Raw genomic sequence first — 19,470 nt, forward strand, 5'->3', positions numbered from 1 at the left:
AGGAAATCACCTTCTGAGGACATTAGACATCCTATCACACAAGGAAAAATGGAAGAAACTGTAGCTACTCAACTAGAGTGGAGATGATTTCAGGGGATTATAATAGATTGTTTTCAAATAGTTCAAGAACTGTCCAATGGAAAAGGGACTGGGTTCTTATTTTCTTGTTATTTCCGAGTGCAGAACTAGGATTAAGAAGGAGGGACAGGCAGGAAACAAATATATTAAAGACCATGGATTCCACTCCCGGTATATGCTGGGTGTTGTGTATGTGATTTCTTTTAATTCTCACAAAGTCCCTGAGTGAGTGGTAGATGTTACTATCTCCCTACAACAGAAAAAGAGATGGAGGTCAGGGAAGTTAAATGATACTACTACTAATAGTAGTAAAAATACTATTAGTTACTAGTAAAAAAAAATACTAACATTTATTGCGTATCTACATCATGTCAGACACTGTTCTAAATGCTTTGAGTACATGATCATTTTTTATTCTCATAACAATCTTAGGAGATAGGTACTATATTTATATCTGTTTTACTGATGAGGGAACCAAGGCACAAGGGTTAAGCCACTTGCTTGGTGTTGCATGTTAATAAGTTGTGGAGTGGATTTCAGAGCCAGGCAGTCTGGCTCTGCAGCCAAACATCCTTCACCCTTACGCTATTCTGCTACTCTATTTTTGGAGCATTTGTTGTGTGTCAGATGCTGTACTTGATAGTTTGTATCATCATAGCAACATAGAAAATTAGGCATTATTATTCCCATTCTACAGATGAGAAAAAGTAAAGCTTAAAGAAATCAAGGAAGTTGCCCGAAGCCAGTGACTGAGCTAAAATTGTTACTCTGTCTTCAGGTTCCAGGCCAAAGTCTTTAGACTATGCTCAGCTTTCTCAGAGGTACAGAATCTGAAACAGAAACTTTCTAACAAGTAAAGCTATGAAAAACTAGGATGGGTTGCACAGGGGGAGGGAGGAGCTCTCCTTCTCTGGAAACCTCAGAATGAAAATTGAGGCCAGGTGGGGGTGGCTCACGCCTATAATCTCAGCACTTTGGGAGGCTGAGGTGGGAAGATTACTTGAGCCCAGGAGTTGAAGACTAGCCCAGGAACAAGACCTCATCTGTACTACTGCTAATAACAAGAAAAATAAGCTGGGTGTGGTTGCCTGTGCCCATAATCTCAGCTACTCTGGAAGCTGCGGTGGGAGGATTGCTTGAGCCTGGGAGGTCGAGGCTGCAGTAGGCTATGATTGCACCACTGCACTCCAGCCTGGGTGATAGAGTGAGATCCTGTCTCAAACAAACAAACAACAAAAGAAAAAACAACCAACAAACCAAAAAACACAAAACATTATGTCATCTAGAGGGAAGGGATAGAGGAGATTCAGACGTCATGTAAAAGATTGAACCAGACGCCCCATAAGGTTTAGTCCTGCTCTGGGATTTTATGCTGCTGTGTTTTTTTCTCATCTTCCCATGTCACCTTGTTGTCCCCCAGGTGTACTCAAACATATGTGCAAATATCACTCTAATATTTGAATCTGGCTCTGGGGTTTAGATTGCCTTGGTAAGATACTCACTTGCTAGGATATTTGACTTGATGCCTTAGGGGAAATGTTAGGTCATTTGAGAACTCAGCAGCATAAACAGTAAGTGGTAAAGTTGTAAACTAAGGACGAAAATATAGCGTGAGGGCCTTCACACAACATGAACAGATAGGATCTTCCAATAGCAGTCGGGGTCTCCCTTAGATGTACTTTTATAGTGAAAATCTTTGGCTGTCTTGACTTTTCGAGGTGTTTATCAAATGCCCAATTTGGGAGGAATAGTTTCCTGAGGGTGGTCTCAGTTTTAATTATCTCCACTGGAATTTGCCCACTCTGCTAGAGGTCTTATTTTCAACTCTGAATGCCTGTGGGTGGAAATGTCTTCTTCCTATGAGCTCCAGGTGATATTTGTCGTACCATCTCACAGAGTGGCTTTGGCATGCTGCACTGCCTTGTCTTCTGAAACCATCTCTTGCTTTGTACTTAGTCCTATGGATAACAAAGATTCTCAGTGCCTCTGGGTCAGGATATCTATATAAAGTCTGCATCTGTATACACCTCACTTCTCCCATCCCCTGCCTTGAATCAGTCTTCTGTGTGTTCTCCCTAATGTCTACAAATTGTTTCTCTTTGATGACATCATGGTGGTGGTGTAGATGTGTGAGCCTTCTTTGCTTGTCTTGCTGTCTACTTTGGACTCAAAGCTGAGAAGAAACACTTACTATTTCAGCTTAAAGCTTAAAAGAAACACTTTTCCCCTTTTTACTGTCCCGTCTACTCTGCTGTTCCTTGGACTTTGATATTTAAATGTTTCTCTGAAGGAGGTGGGAGGTGGAGAAAGAGGTTGAAGTGATTCAGAAATTGCCTAGTGTTGCCCATAATGTCAGAAAATTTATTGCCCAGTATGAAGTCAAGATGAGGAACCAATTATGTACCATGTGATGACTGGCTACTTTAAAGTGGGTAGATTCATAGAACAGGGACCTATTTACAACAAGAGGTTCACATCTGTGCTACTTTCAGTCTAATTCAAAATAATGACAATGATGTCTCTCTGATAAACTGAGATGACCTCCCAAAGGATTTTGATGCAGTAGCTGGGTCTGTAGCTTAGCTGAGTTACAGAAAAGGAGAAATGGGGCTGTGTCTAGATTTCATTAGTATTACAATGAAATCTAGAAAACAAACACTAGAATAGGTAGATATTACATTTATTCATATATTTAGAGATGCAGTGGCTGATTTATTAAATTTTCATTCAAATGTTGGTGCATTAAGTATAAATGCAAATAGTCCTATTCTAGTGAGCATTTAACTATTGGTATAGGGATATTACTTATCACTTTTAGAGAGTGACACAGTCAGCCCCAGCAGGGAACAGTCATTCATTCTCTGGGAAAACTACTTTTCCAAGACAGGAAATGTTGCTAAGATTGTAAGCACCGAGACTGAGTGTAACCAAGTCTCAGTGATGGAAGGGAAGACATCAAACATTTTTACATCTAAAAAAGCAACATCGGCTATAATGAGGAGGCTTTCCAGGTTACTAATGAGATCACAGTGGATTAGTGAATTTTCTACGTGGTAACAGCATAATAATTTCTAACCTTTGTAACAGAAAAAATCCATTAATTTTTTGCAGAAGTTAAACTTTCTTTTTGGGCTTCCAATCAGACCCACTGTGATAACCAGTTCACAGTTCCTTCCTCCCTACTTTCCTCCTTTCCGCCCTTCCTTCTTGTTCCTCTTACTTTCCTTCTCCGACACAGATAAGAGGAAATAAAAAGGTTAGTCATTGAAGAAATGTGGGACTATCCAGGTTGCACACTGGTCTCTTCTATTTCCCTCACTGAAATTGTCATTGTTAAAACAGATTGTTTCTTTAAAAAAATAAATAAATAAAGGAAAAGAGAAAACAAATTAAACAAAGCCTGTAGAAGCAATATGTTTAGGGAGTCTTGTGTGGAGCTTTCACTGTGTTCTCTGCTGCATGTCAACTATCAAGGGTTGGGGCTGGGATATGAAATATTGTTCCTTATTTAATGTTTCACACTCTAATCTCTGCACTGCATATTTGCTTCTCTTGTGACTTTCTCTTTGCATTTATAACTGCTTCGTTTCACCTATAATCCAAAAATAAGTGTACATTCCTACAGAGAAATTAAAGGAAGCTGTCAGTGTAGAGTTAATATAGTTAAAGCATCCTTAACTCTGCGACAAACCCCTTAAATAATTAAAACTGTATGCTTGAAGAGTCAGATTTGCATTCCTTTACCAAGTTATTTAGTACACTTTGTCACACTCAATTAAATGAGAATGTTCTGTTTCATTTTCTTTGCTTTGGGTTGATCATTTTGCCTTTTGATTCTTATGCCCTGGTGTAATTTCACAGTGCTTAGGTCTCTGAAACTATACATATATTAATGTATATGTAGATATATACATCCCATTAAAAGGCTTAATATTTGTACTGAATAGAATCTTTGCCCAAGGCATTTGAGCATTCCTTGTAACCTCAGGTGTAACTGGGACTGCAGATAATTCATCGCAGTAAAAACGAGTTTGACAAAGTTCTTTTAACATCCAGTGTCTTTTTTTTAAAATTTTTTAAAGCCCTGTTATTTTGGCATCACCTTCTCTCCCTACAGTTTGATTTGTGAATAGCAAAAACGAGAAGATACAGGTGTTGAATGGTTGTGGAAAGGAAATTAAATATAAGTGCTATCTCTCCACATCTCAGTTGGCAGAGCATGTGCAGACTGCTCTCTGTAAATTAGTTCATTGCTTAAGTTATGCATGTTTAAGAAGGAATAAATTAGTTATCCATTTCCTAATGAGTAGTGGGATCAATTGGAGCATGATGAGAGAGAAATAGCATAATTTTGCCTCCCCAGTTGAGGTTCAATATCCCTAAACTTCACCATTAATCACTCTATCAGTTTCCTGGGTTATTTCAAATCTATATGTAAGATATTCTTTCCTTTTAATTTTCCTACCAGGTAAGTAAGTCTTTTTGAATTTGCCCATTGGGTTTGTAGATGGGTGATGCTGTCTCCTTTACACCCAGAAGTGTCCTTAATTACAATGGGCCCTTCTGCCTTTGCGTCAGTTTGTCTGGGTGCATTCACGAATAATAATAAATATGTATGTGCGATGACAATTTCAAGGGTTCTAATATGTTTAACTGTTATGGGATCTGTTATGTCTACTTTAGGGTCGACCCCATCCCATATGACACTCCAAAACCAGCGGGCCACACGCGGTTTGTCTGCATCTCAGACACACACTCCAGAACAGATGGTATCCAGATGCCTTATGGGGACATCCTTCTCCACACAGGCGATTTCACCGAGCTGGGACTGCCCTCAGAGGTTAAGAAGTTTAATGACTGGTTAGGTAAGGAATGATTGCGTTCTGGCGGCCCCAATTAACCTTTCCCGTCCGAGTGTCACTCACTGCGTCCTAATTGAATTAGAGCACTTGGAAGCCAGCTTAGCCATTTCTCGTATGATATTCGGTGGTGTCTAGCTTTAATCCAATTCTGTTAATTAAAGATGAATTTTTAGATATTTAATTTTACTGTGCATCCTTTCAGTGCCTGGCCTTGGTGGCTCTGGGGCAAAGGGATGGAAAGCTTTGAAACCGATCTCATCTCACTCATTCTGCTTTAATGAGGGCATTCATTGGCACACAGGAGACCTAGAATCATATTTTTAATTCATTGGCTCTGCAATCTTTTTTCTCCCCAGATATTATAAGCAAAGATATACAAATGACCTACTAGTAAGAGAACATTTCTAAGAAATGAAGGGGGATATAAAAGTCCTTATATGAAACAAAGTTCCTATAGCACAGTGCTGCTTGGGAGCAGATTTCCTAAGTGAGCTGGAGGGTGTTCTAAGACCCCTGAAAACATGAGATGTATTACTGTAAAGTAAAAACTTGGGATGTGAAATTGCTCTGTGTCCTGTAAAAAGGAAAATAGCAATTTTCTGGGTGTTATGGAGGCACCCACAGGTCAGTTACTGCAAAATATTGGATCCTGGTTCCTCTTAGCGGAGGGAAAGAAGTGCAAATGTTCTGAGATTTTAGAATCTCTAAAGACGAAAGAATTATATAGTAAAGAGCAGACATCACTCTGGGAGTGTAACATTGTCAACAATATGTCAGCCAACAAAAATAACTTGGGAGATTTAGGCAAAGCTTTACAACTTTGTTTTCCATCAAACTAAAGTAGGGTTTGAAAATTTTTTAAATTTTCGATTAAATGATAAGACATGTGTTAATGGAAAGATGATATTTTAGAATTGTAAGCAATAAACTTAACTAATAACATAATTATTTTGATTTTTCATGTGACTTTGCTCATCTATTCACATTTTATATGGTTGACATCTGAGTACATATCTGCTCTTTGACTTTTGGCTGTTTTCATTTAATATTATTTATTGGTAAGACTTAAAATGTTTTTGCATAATTTTCATATTTATTCTTTTTAATAGCAGCATGGCATTCATATGGTTGGCTATGCCTTTCTTTAATAAGACATCTCTCTAAAAATGAGCATTTAAATTGATAACAATTTTTCCTCTGATAGCTAGCACTGAAATATGCATTTTTGTTTGTGTATGTCATTTTGTTTCTATTGATTTATTTCTTAGGGAAAAATACTATACTTAATTTGCTAAGTCAAAGGATATGAAATTCTTTATGGTTTTTGCTACATGTTGGCATCTTGCTTTCCAAGGGCACTGTAGCTGTGTGTTTCACTAGCAGTGAATGAATGTATAGGTACCAGTTTTACCATGGTCTTGGCAGCATTGGATGTTGGAGCATTTATATTTTGTGCTGTTTTAGCAGGTACTTAATCATGTTATTTAAAATGGCAAGATATTTTAAATATTATTTAGCATAATCTCATTTTTATAGATGACACAGAGATGTAGAGAAGTTAAGTGATTTTTTCAGTTTCATAGTGGCAGAGTTGGTTCTAAATCCAGGTCTTTTTGCTTCTGTTTTTTTTCCTCTACAATAATCTCTTTATTTTAGCAACTTTCATCCATGAACTATTAGCAGTTAAAATTATTGTTGGGTAAATCTTGAGAGTTTTAAACTAGTCTGTGTCAATGGAATTTCAACACAGAAATTATCAAGCTGTGTTGACAATGTTGATTTTTAAAGGAAGACAACAGCACTGTGGGAAGTGTTTATAGAAATGGAGGACAGGTTAGGGCTGGTTATAATCTTGTTTAGCCACTGACCTTGGGCAACTGAGTTAACCTCCCTTTTCCCCTTGGTTTCCCTCTGCAGGATGAAGGATTAATACTACCTGTCTTTCTGGATTGTTGTGTAGATTAATCAGTAAATGATTGCTGCTAGTAAGTTTTTGTGGGCCATTAATAACTGAATGGGGAATGTGCCGAATGAACCATCAACATATATTTAAAGGGTAAAAACAAGAAGAGGCCAGAGGAATTATTTAGTAGATCAGAAGTAAACACTGGGAGATTTTATAAGGGAAAGTACTCCATAAATGGAAATGTGTCATAACTAAGGAAATACAATGATAAGGAAATAAAATGCCAAGGCACAGCTGCATGGTCAGTGCCTTCTCTTCTTATTTCCCCTATGATCTGGTGAGACAGGAGGAAGAGGTTTCAGCATGGGGTGCAGAATGTGAGATCGAAGGAAGCCCTGGGATATGGTTAGAGAAGTTGGGATCCCATAGAAAAGGTCAAGAATAGCTCACTGTTACCCAGGCAACCTCATGGTGCTCAGAGGGTAAGAGATGGTGTGTGATAACACTCTACCACTTGGCTCAATCAGGAACCTTTCTGAAAGGGTGCTTCTAGCAGCAGCTGCCAGGTGGCGTGGCAGAGTGGAGTCAGAGGTCAGATCAGTCTAGGGCTTTAGGGCTTTTTCCATAATAGGGCATCCAACTGTCAGTGGGGCATGGGTCTCACAGATTTGGTAGGCAATTAGAGTCCACTGAATCTCTGATTTCTAGCTTTCTACTCTAGTGTAGACTACCCTGATTATTGAAAACAACCTGACTGTCCCCCAAGCTCCTTTATTCTGTCTCTGAGCTAATTTGTTTCTACTATAGACCAGGCACTCCCTCTATACCTGTAACATCCTTCTGAAGTTGCTAATGTTATCCCCATTTTACCCAAGGTCATTTAGTATGTAAGAAGCTCATAGTGGCTGAGTATCCACCCAAGTACACTCAGCTAGTAGACGTGGGGCTGTCTGACTCCAAAGTGTGAGCCCTTTTCCTTTGTTATTCTGTGATATTATGACAGGGCTTGTGGCATTTAGAAGCATGCAGATTTGAAGCTTGTACTAGAAAGTGCTGTAGCTTCTGGCAGCTTCATGTGGAAGCTGAGTAGCTGTTTGGCTATGTGCTAATATTGCACATATTTGAAAGATGTATTTAAGCTCTGCCCATCTTAAATCTCACCCTTGACTTAGCAGCTGCAAGGCCAGGGAATCCCATCATGAGTTCTTTGTTGGTTCAGAGATGATGGTCCCTGGTTAATCTGTACGTATGTCACCTAGCAGGAGTAACAGGCAAAGTTATTAATATGCGTAATTTATCAGATAATCGAGCAAGCTTCATCTTAGGTCATAAGAAGACTGAACTCAAACCAGATATCACTACAGGATGGAAGGGGGAGTATAACGTAATGATTATGAGCAACTGGGAAGACCCAGCCAGTTTTGAATTCGCTACCTTTGTTAAGTTGTGTAAACTCTCAAGCCTTGATTTGCTCATTTCTAAAATGGGCATCATAATAATAATACACCTTACGGTGGTTGTGAGGATATGCTCTGTGATAAAGCTCATACTGTTCTTAGAACAACCTCTGGCCTATATACAACTTTCAACTAATAGAGTAGAGGAAACCAACAGAGCCAGTGGCATAGAATCCCAAAAGCAGAAGTTAAAAGGAGCTGGCCCTGGGCATTTAAAGAGGGATCCAGAGTGTAAAGAGGGAGCACCAAAATGTATAAAAATGAGCCTCCCTTGTAACAGTGACACTAACCAGACAGAATGTTAGGACAGGAAGAGACCTTGAAGGCCATGGAGTCCTACCTCCTAATCTGATAGAAGTGGAAACTGAGACTGGAGAGATTTAATGAATTGTCCACGGCTTCTCAGGTAATTAATAGCCAAGTTGGGATAGAATTTGGATGGGGCAGGATGGGGTGGGTGAACTAACATGTATTAACATGTATTGTCTATGGGAGGTAAGGTCCAGATGCTGTACCCCTGCATTACCTGTGTCATTTCATACAACCCCCACAATAACTTGTGAAGTAGGTATTTTTAGCTTCCTTTTAACGTGTGAGGAAACTGAGCCTTGGTGAACTTAACAGTTCAGCAGTGACCTCAGGATTTGGACTTACGTCCATCAGACTCCAAGTTCCAAGTCTATTTACTTATCTCTATTCCCAGAGTGGGTCTTGAAATCTGTTGGAGGAACTACATCCTGGGTAAAACCATGGTTCTTTGAATAACTGCCTCCTTTTAACACAAGTACTTACACATACATATGTTCAGGGCCTAAGGTGGTTTACTTCCTGAGAAAGCTGTTTTGTGGCACAGCCTCTCTACATAAGCTGGCTGATGGAAGAGCATTATGAGGTAGGGAAGTATTCTCACCATTTGGTGTAGACAATTTTGGTGAGTTACAACAAAGCAAATACCCGTAAAGAATTCTACAGATGCAGCCAGTCACGTAAGCTCCAAAGAATAGTCTAAATTATGTTATGACATTAGCATTTCATTGACCAGTCCTGGAAATGAGTAGCTACTGATGGTAGCCCAGAAATATCGTCATTTTGGGCAAGTATTTCCCACTTATGAACACTTGAAATGATCAGGATATTCTAAAAACTGCAGCTACCACCCCATTGACCCCTTTCCTCCCAAATCTCTACCATGGATTGGGGAATGAAACTTTGAATCCCTATATCAGACAGTTGGAGGGAGTGACAGAGCCCCTGTTTTCCATCTCTCCCCAGTCTGGCTAATCAGACATCCCAGTCCTCCATTTGCCCAGACGACCTGTGCCTCTCTCCACCTGGCTGCTGCCCGTAGTGCTGTCTTCAGGGGATCCAGTCCAGGGTCAGAGGGACATGTGGCTTCTGATTGCCAAAGATTTATTACCAGAGTGTATGGAAAGAGGTACAGATGAATCCTTCTTAAAGAAATACTTTTTAAAGTGATAGTCAGCTCCTATTGTCTCATTAACATTTTAGCTAAGATGTGTTCTAGGTAAGCCACGAATAGGCTTTGGTGAGTTGAACTGGGACCCTGTCACCTAATAGTTAATAACATTTTCCTTCTTATCTTGGCAAAAATACATACCAATCCCAGACTTGGCTTAAAAATAAACTTGTGAACTAGATAAAGTACCTGTCAGTTAAAATGTGATTATTTTTATTGCCTTGAACATCAGTGGCTTCTAATACCACATTCTCTAAAGGTACATTTTGCAAGACCTCTTACCATGTGTGGCCTTCCTGCACGTTGGCCCTGTGTTCCTTCCACCTGTGCTTCTTTGAGATTACTTACTGTTCACTCGACTTCGTCCCTGTTGTGCTTTCATCTTCAGAATACTTTTGGTAGCCTTGTTGAATATTGCAGTTATGCTCATGGATGCTACACAAATGGGCATTAGAAGATCTCATCGTTTGATTGCACATCCACCTTCTTATTTCTGATTTTCCCTTATGCCCATACCCAGTTTCTTCCCATTGTTCAAATGCAACATGTCCCTTCACACCTCTTTCCCTTTGCAAACGCTGTTCCCACTTCCTGGAATGACTGTCTCTAGGAGAACTCATCCTTTATGACAGGTTCTCTTTCACAGTAAGCTACTTTCCTTAACACATCAGTCACCCATCTGTGCATCCCTTCCCATGGCTATGCCATTGTTAACTTGTTTCTTTGCCCCACCAGACAGCAGTGTGCATAATGAGTGCTCTTGCTATGCCTGGTTCTGAGTATAGGGCCTGGAACATTGTTGGTGTACACAAATGTTTGTTGAATCATTGAATGAGTGGATGAACATAAAGGTACAAGATGTTTTTTCCTGCCTCCGCTTTTGGCCAAACTTTAAAATTATGTATGTATAGTGCCCAATCCTTCCCTCCCCTTCCTTTTTCCTTTATTCTTAAAGAACTTATAATATCCCATTGGCTGTTGTTGGTGATTCCTATATACTGTGCAGAAATAATACGGGTATATTGTTGCTGTTGAGTTTCCCACTTTATAATTAGAAAGACAGAGTTTTTGGGTGGTCTGTTCTTTCAGTCAAAAGTTTATATATAACAACCCAGTCAGTCAAAAATTCCTTTTAACACAGAGTCATTGCCATGAACTTTTAATTATGGCCTTTCAATTATGGCTTTTCTTTGCTCCGGATTGTCATTTAATAATTCTGAGCTTCAGTTTCTCCAGCCCTAAAAGAAGAACAAAAATGCTTCAAGGAAAATCTCAAGAAGAGGGTCATTCATATTTGTAAGAGCATTTTGTTAGACATGGCTGTAACAGAGTGTGACTGTAACCAACATCCCAGATTGCAGACATACAAATCAATTTTTGCCCCTCTCAGAAGACTATATTCCCTTTCTAGTGATCCTGCTATTGGCCCAAAGTTTTGGAGCTGGTTTTTAGGAAAAACCTTCACCGCCTAAGCTGTTTATTTTATCCTTATAATATATGTTATACATGTGCATTCCTTTTAACTTAGAGATAAGTGAAAAGAAAACAAAATTACCTGTGAACAGACGTAACTACTGTTAACATTAGTGTGAATTCATGTAGAATGTCTTCTATAGATACACACACACACACACAAATATCTTTTACCAAAATATAAGTCTTACAGTTGTATTGCTTTGTAGTCTGTTTTTCATCTTAACAATATATTATGAACCACTTTTCACATCACTGAATGTGGTTAAAATACTTTTTCCCAAGAAGAATACTTTCATTGTAAGATACACATAACATTATAAAAATCCAAATATTTGATGTGTGTAAAGTATAAAATATACATTCCTCCATAATTATATTTCCAAAGTAATTACTTACTATTTGGTGTATAGCATTTCAAAATTTTTTCTACTTTCTGTTTCTATTTTTAATATCCTCAATAGCAGGAAATCTTCACCCATTAAGGGCCTTTGTTAAGGACTATTTTTTAAAATTGATAAAACTATGCATGTAATCCTGTAACTTAAAAAAATGAACACATCATGCTCTGTGTCAGCATAGCATTCTGTTGTACTGATGCACTCTAATTTATTTAGCTAGATCTCTATTGCTAGATACATAAGGTATTTCCATTCTTTGATTATTCTACTTGCACTGAAGTGATGAACACCCTTCTTGCTCTCTCTTTGCAAACATCCTTAATTATATTCATAGGATATATTCCTAGAAGTAGAATTGTTTTTTCAGATGATGTGTCTTTTTAAAAAACTATGTATTGTCAAATTTCTCTTCATAAAGATTGCAATTTCTCCATGATACTCTCAGTAGTATTTGAGAGTCCGTGTCACATATTTTAGAGTAGCCTCAGTGGCAGCAAATCTTCACCCTTTTAAGGGTTTTAAAAGATGATGATAGCTGGAAGCAGTGGCACACACCTGCAGTTTGAGCTACTTTGAGGTTGAAGCCTAAGGATCACTTGAGCCCAGGAGTTCGAGACCAACCTGGGCAGCATAGTGAGACCCTGTCTCAATTATAAATAAATAAATAAAAGACTATAAATGATTTTCTAATTATGAAAGCTCACATGTTCATTGTAAAAACATGTAAACAATGAGGCCAGGCACGGTGGCTCACGCCTGTAATCCCAGCACTTTGGGAGCCAAAGAGGGTGGATCACTTGAGGTCAGGAGTTCGAGACCAGCCTGGGCAACATGACAAAACCCTGTCTCTACTTAAAAAATACAAAAATTAGCCAGGTGTGGTGGTGTGTGCCTATAGTCCCAGCTACTCAAAAGGCTGAGGCAGGAGAATCACTTGAACCCGGGAGGCAGAGGTTGCAGTGAGCCAAGATCGTGCTACTGCACTCTAGCCTGGGCAACAGAGCGAGACGCCGTCTCAAAAAAAAGTAAATAGTGATACAGAAAAAAATTAAAATTGCCAATATATCCTATAAAGTTCACATGTAACTACTGTTAATGGCTGGTGTGTATCCTGTGGTGTGGTAGATGTGTGTGTGTGTGTGTGTGTGTGTATTATGTATAAAAAGGCAGTGTGGTATTAGGTTATAAGCATGAGTATTGGATTGAGCCTGCCTATATTTAAATCCTGGTTTCAACATTATTAATTGTGTGATCTTCAATGTATTCATTTGTGAAAGGAGACTTATTAATGCTTAGTGTATCCAGCCTCTAAGGATTGCTGTGAAGTTAAGTAAGATAAAGGAGACCCAATGTGTACAAGTAGTGAACGGTCAGGAAATGTTATTTGCTGCTATGACATTTTCCGAGCATGCTGTGCAGTGACAGCTCTTTCATGCTCTGTTGTTGAGGTTCTGTTACTCCTGGGGAGGGCAGGAATTGGAGAGACGGGGGCGGGGGAAGAACTCGGAGAAAGTGGCCTTGAAGTTTCTTGCGTCATAGCGACCTGCTGGCCTGTGGCCCACTCTGCCTGTGCAACAGAGAAAACGGTGACACAGTGGCCCTACCTGGCCACCAGAAACCTGATGCTGTCCCCTTCCAAGTACCCCAGACCAAACTTACATGGACCTCTCCTTAGACTCTGATTAACATCTGAACCACACAAGCACAGCAGCAGGGCCTCTCCTTTCCCTTTCCCTTTCCCTTTCCCTCTTCCCCATTTCCTGTCCTCTCCCTTCTGTTCCCCTCTTTATTCTGACCCACTCTCTCTCCCCTCCAGCATTGCCACCCCTCCTTCCAGAAACCACCCCTCCCACCTGCTCCTGTCTTAAAATCTCCAGCACCAGGCTTTATTCAACCACCAGGTTACCAAGGGCAGTTTTTAATTAAAAAAAAAAAAAAAACTCTTTCACATAATACTTTCCAGGTATGGTTCACACATTTAAGATTTCTGATTTTTTGAAACAATAAAAAATATTAGGAACTGGAGCTGGTGAACTGGACAAGGTAGGAGATGCCATTTTAAATACAAAATAGAGGCCGGGTGCGGTGGCTCACGCCTGTAATCCCAGCACTTTGGGAGGCCGAGACGGGCGGATCACGAGGTCAGGAGATCGAGACCATCTTAGCTAACACGGTGAAACCCCGTCTCTACTGAAAAAATACAAAAAAAATTAGCTGGGCGTGGTGGCGGGCGCCTGTAGTCCCAGCTACTCGGAGAGGCTGAGGCAGGAGAATGGCGTGAACCCGGGAGGTGGAGCTTGCAGTGAGCCAAGATCACGCCACTGCACTCTAGCCTGGGCCACTGCACTCTAGCCTGGGCGACAGAGGGAGACTTCATCTCAAAAAAATAAAAAATAAGAAATAATAAAATAAAATAGAAAATAGAGATTGATACCTGGCAACTTTTCTCTAGTAAAGTACCTGGCACTTCCCAAAGAATCACTTCAGAAAGGATTTGAGCAGAGCAGCCTCACTGGAATGTTTATAGTCATGCAAGTTTATGATTACCTAACAGTCATATCTAATAAAGAGGTAAAGGTAGGAGCCTTTTTTTTTTTTTTTGAGATTTAGTCTTGCTCTGTGGCCCAGGCTGGAGTGCAGTGGCACGATCTCGACTCACTGCAACCTCCGCCAGGTAGGAGGATTTAGGAAGGGCAGATAAGATTAACTCTTCCTATGATTTACAAAGGAGAATATGCCAGAGGGTTCCCTAGAGTCCAGATCTCTGATTCTTACTGTTGAGAGTTTAATACTCAAGTAGTTTCTTAATCTTTAGCTTGTTCACAAAAACAGTATCTAAAATGCTATACTTTTAAGGTTTTGATTCATAATTTGGTTTTCCTAGCAACCATCCTAGAGTTATGATTTATTGAAAGCTTCTCTTTCTAGTTCAAGAAATCCACTTAGGGTCCTTTTTTCTATTTTTTTTTCTTTCCTCTTTCTCATCATCATTGTTGTCCTTGTCGTGGTGTGTAATTCTAGGATTTCAGTAGGTGTCTATGAGTTGCCTGTATGTTCTATCAGGTAGCTGTAACACAGCTTGTTTTGTCTGTAATAGTACAGGATAAGAGTATTTGCTTAATACAAGTAACAGTTGATTCATGCTTATTATCTGTGTGTTTTTCTTTACATTGAATAATTTTTTTCCTATATGAATTACTTCATGGTCTAATTTGTATAAAAGTGCATCTTTCCAATAAGGACAAAATTAAAGTGTAGTTCAATTTTGATAACAGAATTAAGTAAAGTACTTGGGGGAAAATAATGAACCCAAACACAGCATAGTTGAAAATGCTCAAATAAGTAAGATTGGATTTTGTTCCATTAGAAAGGATCATTAGTGACCTGAGGACAAGATGACTAGGTCTTTTGTGATCCATGTGAACCCAATCCTCTGTGTTATGGGCAGCCATTTTCTTAAATTACATTAATTATTATGCCTTTAATTTATATGACATCTTTCCTCCAAAGGACTCAGAGTACCTTTTGAGTATATTAGATCATTAATGCTTATATTGTTTCAGGGGAGTTGATATGGGCAGATAGTATTATCTCTGTCTTACTGATGGATAGGTGGAGATCCAGAAAGGTGGAAGGACAGGCTGGGTCACATTGGAGCCACCAGGAGAGCTGAAGTCACTGAGTTGACTGTGTTCCAGCCTTCAATTCTTAAGCTTCCTACTTTCTCCTTTCCTGAAATCTCCCCATCTCCTAAAGAGAAGAAAACATAGGCAAGACATACATAATTATTACTTCATCAGCTTAGCAGAAAAGCCAGGAAAACACTTTCCTGAAAAGGGTGACCTTTCAGGAATTTTACTGTATGAAAATTGTATCACTGTTAAACAAAATAAAAAAGCGGCTCTTTGAAAACAAAAAAGTCCTCAACTTTTCCAAACTATCTGGTCCAAGAGGAAACACCGAAGCCCCCTAAATCCTAGAGCGGGACTCTTGTGTCCTAGCACATGAAGGGACTTCATCCTCAGAAGATTATTTGTGTATATTCTAAGTGTCTCCTGAGGGCCAGGTTACTGCTTTGTGGGAGGCACTGAGAATGCAGAAGCGAAGTCACTGCATTTAGCATCCAGCCTCTGATTGTCATTATTTTTTCCCCATTTTGTAAATGAGGCAGCTAGAACTCAGTGAGTTGAAAGATCTTGCCCAATTTTGCACAGATTTGTCAGTGGGAGGCCTAGGACTGGGGGCTTTGTCTTTCCTTCCGATATGATGACATTTCTCATCATAGGCTAAGTCTGCCTATCAAAACCTAGAAGATTATTCTAATTATTTGAGGTTGTATTGTTAGAATGGAGTGCTGGTTTTATCTTAATCACTCCCTCTCTTTCCAAATACTTGCATCTAACTGGAGACCAGATATTTTGACATAGATAGTAGAAGGTACACAGACACCTCAAAACCAATAATACCTCAAACTGAAATATATCTCCTCCAAATATTGCTTGTTCTTTTAAATTCCCCTTTTGACTCACAGTACCATTAATTCAGGTACTACTTGAACCTCCTGGAACTATGACTACATTTTATTCGTTTCACTTCCTGAGTGTCTTTCTGACCTCTATGGTGCCTAAAAAGACTGCCAAGCCCCAGCCTGCCATTCATCTGTCCTGGAATCCCCCAATAATAATAACTAACACTCGTTGATCACCCACTATTGCCTGACCCTGTACCTGCATTAACTCATTTAATCCTCACAACACTCTGAGGCTGGTTGATGCTGTTATCACCATTTTTACTGATGAAGACTTGGTATCTCTTTGTTATGGGCCCTCCCAACATACTGATATTTTTGTGGAATGCATTTTAGGAACCATGAACGGATGGAATGGAGTCTACTGTGGCATTCAGAGCTCTTCATGAACTGGTCCAACCTATCTGTCCACCTTAATTTCCCACCACACTTCTCTCTGGCCTCTCCCTCACTCTTTGGATTTGTGTGTTACTGTTTTCTCCCCTGTTCTCTCTCTTATTTTTATTTTTTATTTTTTTACTTTTGTTGAGACAGAGTCTCACTCTTGTCGCCCAGGCTGGAGTGCAATGGTGCTATCTCGGCTCACTGCAACCTCCGCCTCCCAGACTCAAGCGATTCTTCTGCCTCAGCCTCACACTGAGTAGCTGGAATTACAGGCACTGGTCATCATGGCGAGCTAATTTTTGTATTTTTAGTAGAGACAGGTTTCACCATGTTGACCAGGCTGGTCATGAACTCCTGACCTCAGGTGATCCACCTGCCTCAGCCTCCCAAAGGGCTGGGATTACAGGCATGAGCCACCGTGCCCAGCCCCTTGTTCTCTCTTCTTGACCACAGCAACTTTCTGGTCCAAGTTTGTTCCCACCTCGAACCTTTGTACTTAATCATCTCCTCAGTCTGTCAGTTTCTGCTCAAATGCCACCTCTTTGGTGAGGTCTTCTTGTTTTACCTCTTTCTGCATATCCTTCTTTATTGTTAGTTTTCCTCCGCTGAATGCTACCTCTGCATGCCTGTAATCCCAGCTACTCAGGAGTCTGAGGCAGGAGAATTGCTTGAACCTGGGAGGTGGAGGTTGCGGTGAGCTGAGATCATGCCACTGCACTCCAGCCTGGGCAACAAGAGTGAAACTCCGTCTCAAAAAAAAAAAAAAAAAAAAAACATGTGTTACTTCCCTGGGCTTCAGCCCCCTCTTTTCTACAACAAGGGGAAGTTGTCACAGAGTCGTGAGGATGAAATTGAAGGCGCCTCATTGGAAGATGTCAAATGTCATGTAAATGTTAGACATGATCATTTTGTTGTTAATATCCTGTCCTATCCCTCTTTGCCCTAGGTAGGAGGCCTCCCAATGCATTTCCAGTCCCTGCAACAGGTTTCTGGATAAGGATAGTCATCCTTATACCAACGTGGCATTTGGTTTGGCTTTGAACTTCCCAGTACTCCATAGATCACTTTCATCTAATTCCCCACCTACCCCCAGCCTGCCTGTATATTGTTTCCAGGAATCTTGATTCCATCTGTCCCCTGGGTTTTTGAATGCCATTTTCCTGGCCCTTCAAGCTGTATGGAGAGTCAGTTCTGCTTCCAGTCTATCACTGGTCTCACTAATTCTTGATGTTTGCCACCCGCCCCCACCTTTGACTGATAAATTTTCATTATTGCTTTTGCGTGAAAGTCTTCAGGGTTCTACTCTGCCTGACCCCTGTGGTCACTTAGTGATTACATGTGCCAGCTGAGGTAATTTATTCACTTTGTTTTGGTGTGAACATGTCCCATGGGGCTTGTAACTGCTGTAATCACTTGACCCTAGTGACTGTTAAATGCTTTAAACACAGTTATTTTAAATTTATAATTGTTTTCATTAAAAATCCCTTATAGTAACTTAACTGACCTTGCTGTCAATGTGGCGTTATGTGCAGGGGGAGGAAATGAGAATATTATGATGCAAATAATATAGTACTCATCAGAGATATGTGGCAAATCATTAGATCACTCCACACATTCTCACTTGGAGTCCTGCAAGGAAGATGAAAGGGAAGACGACATAATTATAGCACTGTCCACGTAATTCAGTGCAGCCGTTCCCACACGCAGGGCAGGCCGCTAGCCTAGAGAGGTGAAAGTGGAGTGGAGTCCAAGGTTAAGTCCCAGAAGGGCCTCGCATCAGGCCCATTAAATGTGTAGACAGCACTTCTCACACTGGTGGGCGGCCTCCATTGATTATTTTTTAATTAATATTTCTTCAAGTTTCAGGAAAGTTGCAAGAATAATACAATGAACACTCATATACCCTTCACACAGATTTCCCCAATTGTTAATATTTTGCTACGTTTGCTTTATTATTCGCTTTCTAGGTGTGTGTGTGTTTGGGGTGGGGGGTGTGTGCGTGTGTGTGTATGTTTTCCTGAAGCACTTCAGTTTAAGTCATAGACATCATGCCCCTTTACCCTAAATATTTCAATGTATCTTTCCTAAGAACATGGATATTCATTTACATGAGCTCACTACAGTTATCAACATCAAGAAATATAAATTAATACAACTCTGTTATGTACTCTATAGACCTTTTTCAAATTTTTCCAGTTGTCTTCGTCATGCCATTTATGACTTTTTTTTTTCTATTCCAGGCTTCTATACAGAATCATGCATTGCAGTCAGTTTTAAAAATCAAACCAAATCAAAACACTGTTTCTTACTTTGTTGCCTTAAGGAATAAGGATTTCTTAATGGAAACTTGGTCCTATGAAATTAGGATTTGGACCTACATTTCTAATAATCATGAGAATTGCTGTATATTAAGTGACAAGACACCACACTAGGTGTATATTTTGCAAACACATTTCTCATTCAGTCCTCCCAGCAAACATACAAGGAAGTTATTCTTGATCTGCAGCTCCAGATGCTGCAACTCAGAGAGGTCACCATGCTCTGGGTCACAGAGCTCCAAGGGGCAGTATCTATGTCCCACATCCTGCATTCTTCTGCGGCATATAAGAAGGGTGGGACTCCAGGATCCTGGAGACTAGTAGCCATGTGGAAACGACTGATGTTATATTTGTTTCATTTCTAGTTTTTACGTTTTACTGGCAAAGGTCAGAAGATATATTTACATTAGAAGTTACCTAATATGTATTTTGGCTTCAAAAGATACTGCCTGGTGTCCTAATTAATTTTAACAATTAATGAAATTTGTAACAAATGTCAAATAAACTAGGTTTGTTTAATGGAATGCTGCTAGACTGCTGACCAGAAAGTGCTAAATAATGAAATCCAAAGAGCCTTGATAACCTG

The 19,470-nt window shown here is 39.9% G+C and overlaps 1 protein-coding gene across 10 annotated transcripts in view; it reads left to right on the top strand.

Annotated features, from left to right (window-relative positions):
• Window positions 1–19,470, top strand: part of MPPED2 (metallophosphoesterase domain containing 2) — a 203,485-nt gene that overhangs the window by 46,481 nt on the left and 137,534 nt on the right. For all 10 annotated transcript variants that reach the window (XM_063671032.1, XM_063671034.1, XM_054438583.2 and 7 more), the window contains exon 3: window positions 4,762–4,943. In XM_063671032.1, the coding sequence (XP_063527102.1) occupies window positions 4,762–4,943 (182 nt within the window). The remainder of the gene's footprint in view (window positions 1–4,761; window positions 4,944–19,470) is intronic.

The sequence above is a fragment of the Pongo pygmaeus genome, chromosome 9 (genome assembly GCF_028885625.2).
Source record: "Pongo pygmaeus isolate AG05252 chromosome 9, NHGRI_mPonPyg2-v2.0_pri, whole genome shotgun sequence".
Lineage (NCBI taxonomy): Eukaryota > Metazoa > Chordata > Mammalia > Primates > Hominidae > Pongo > Pongo pygmaeus.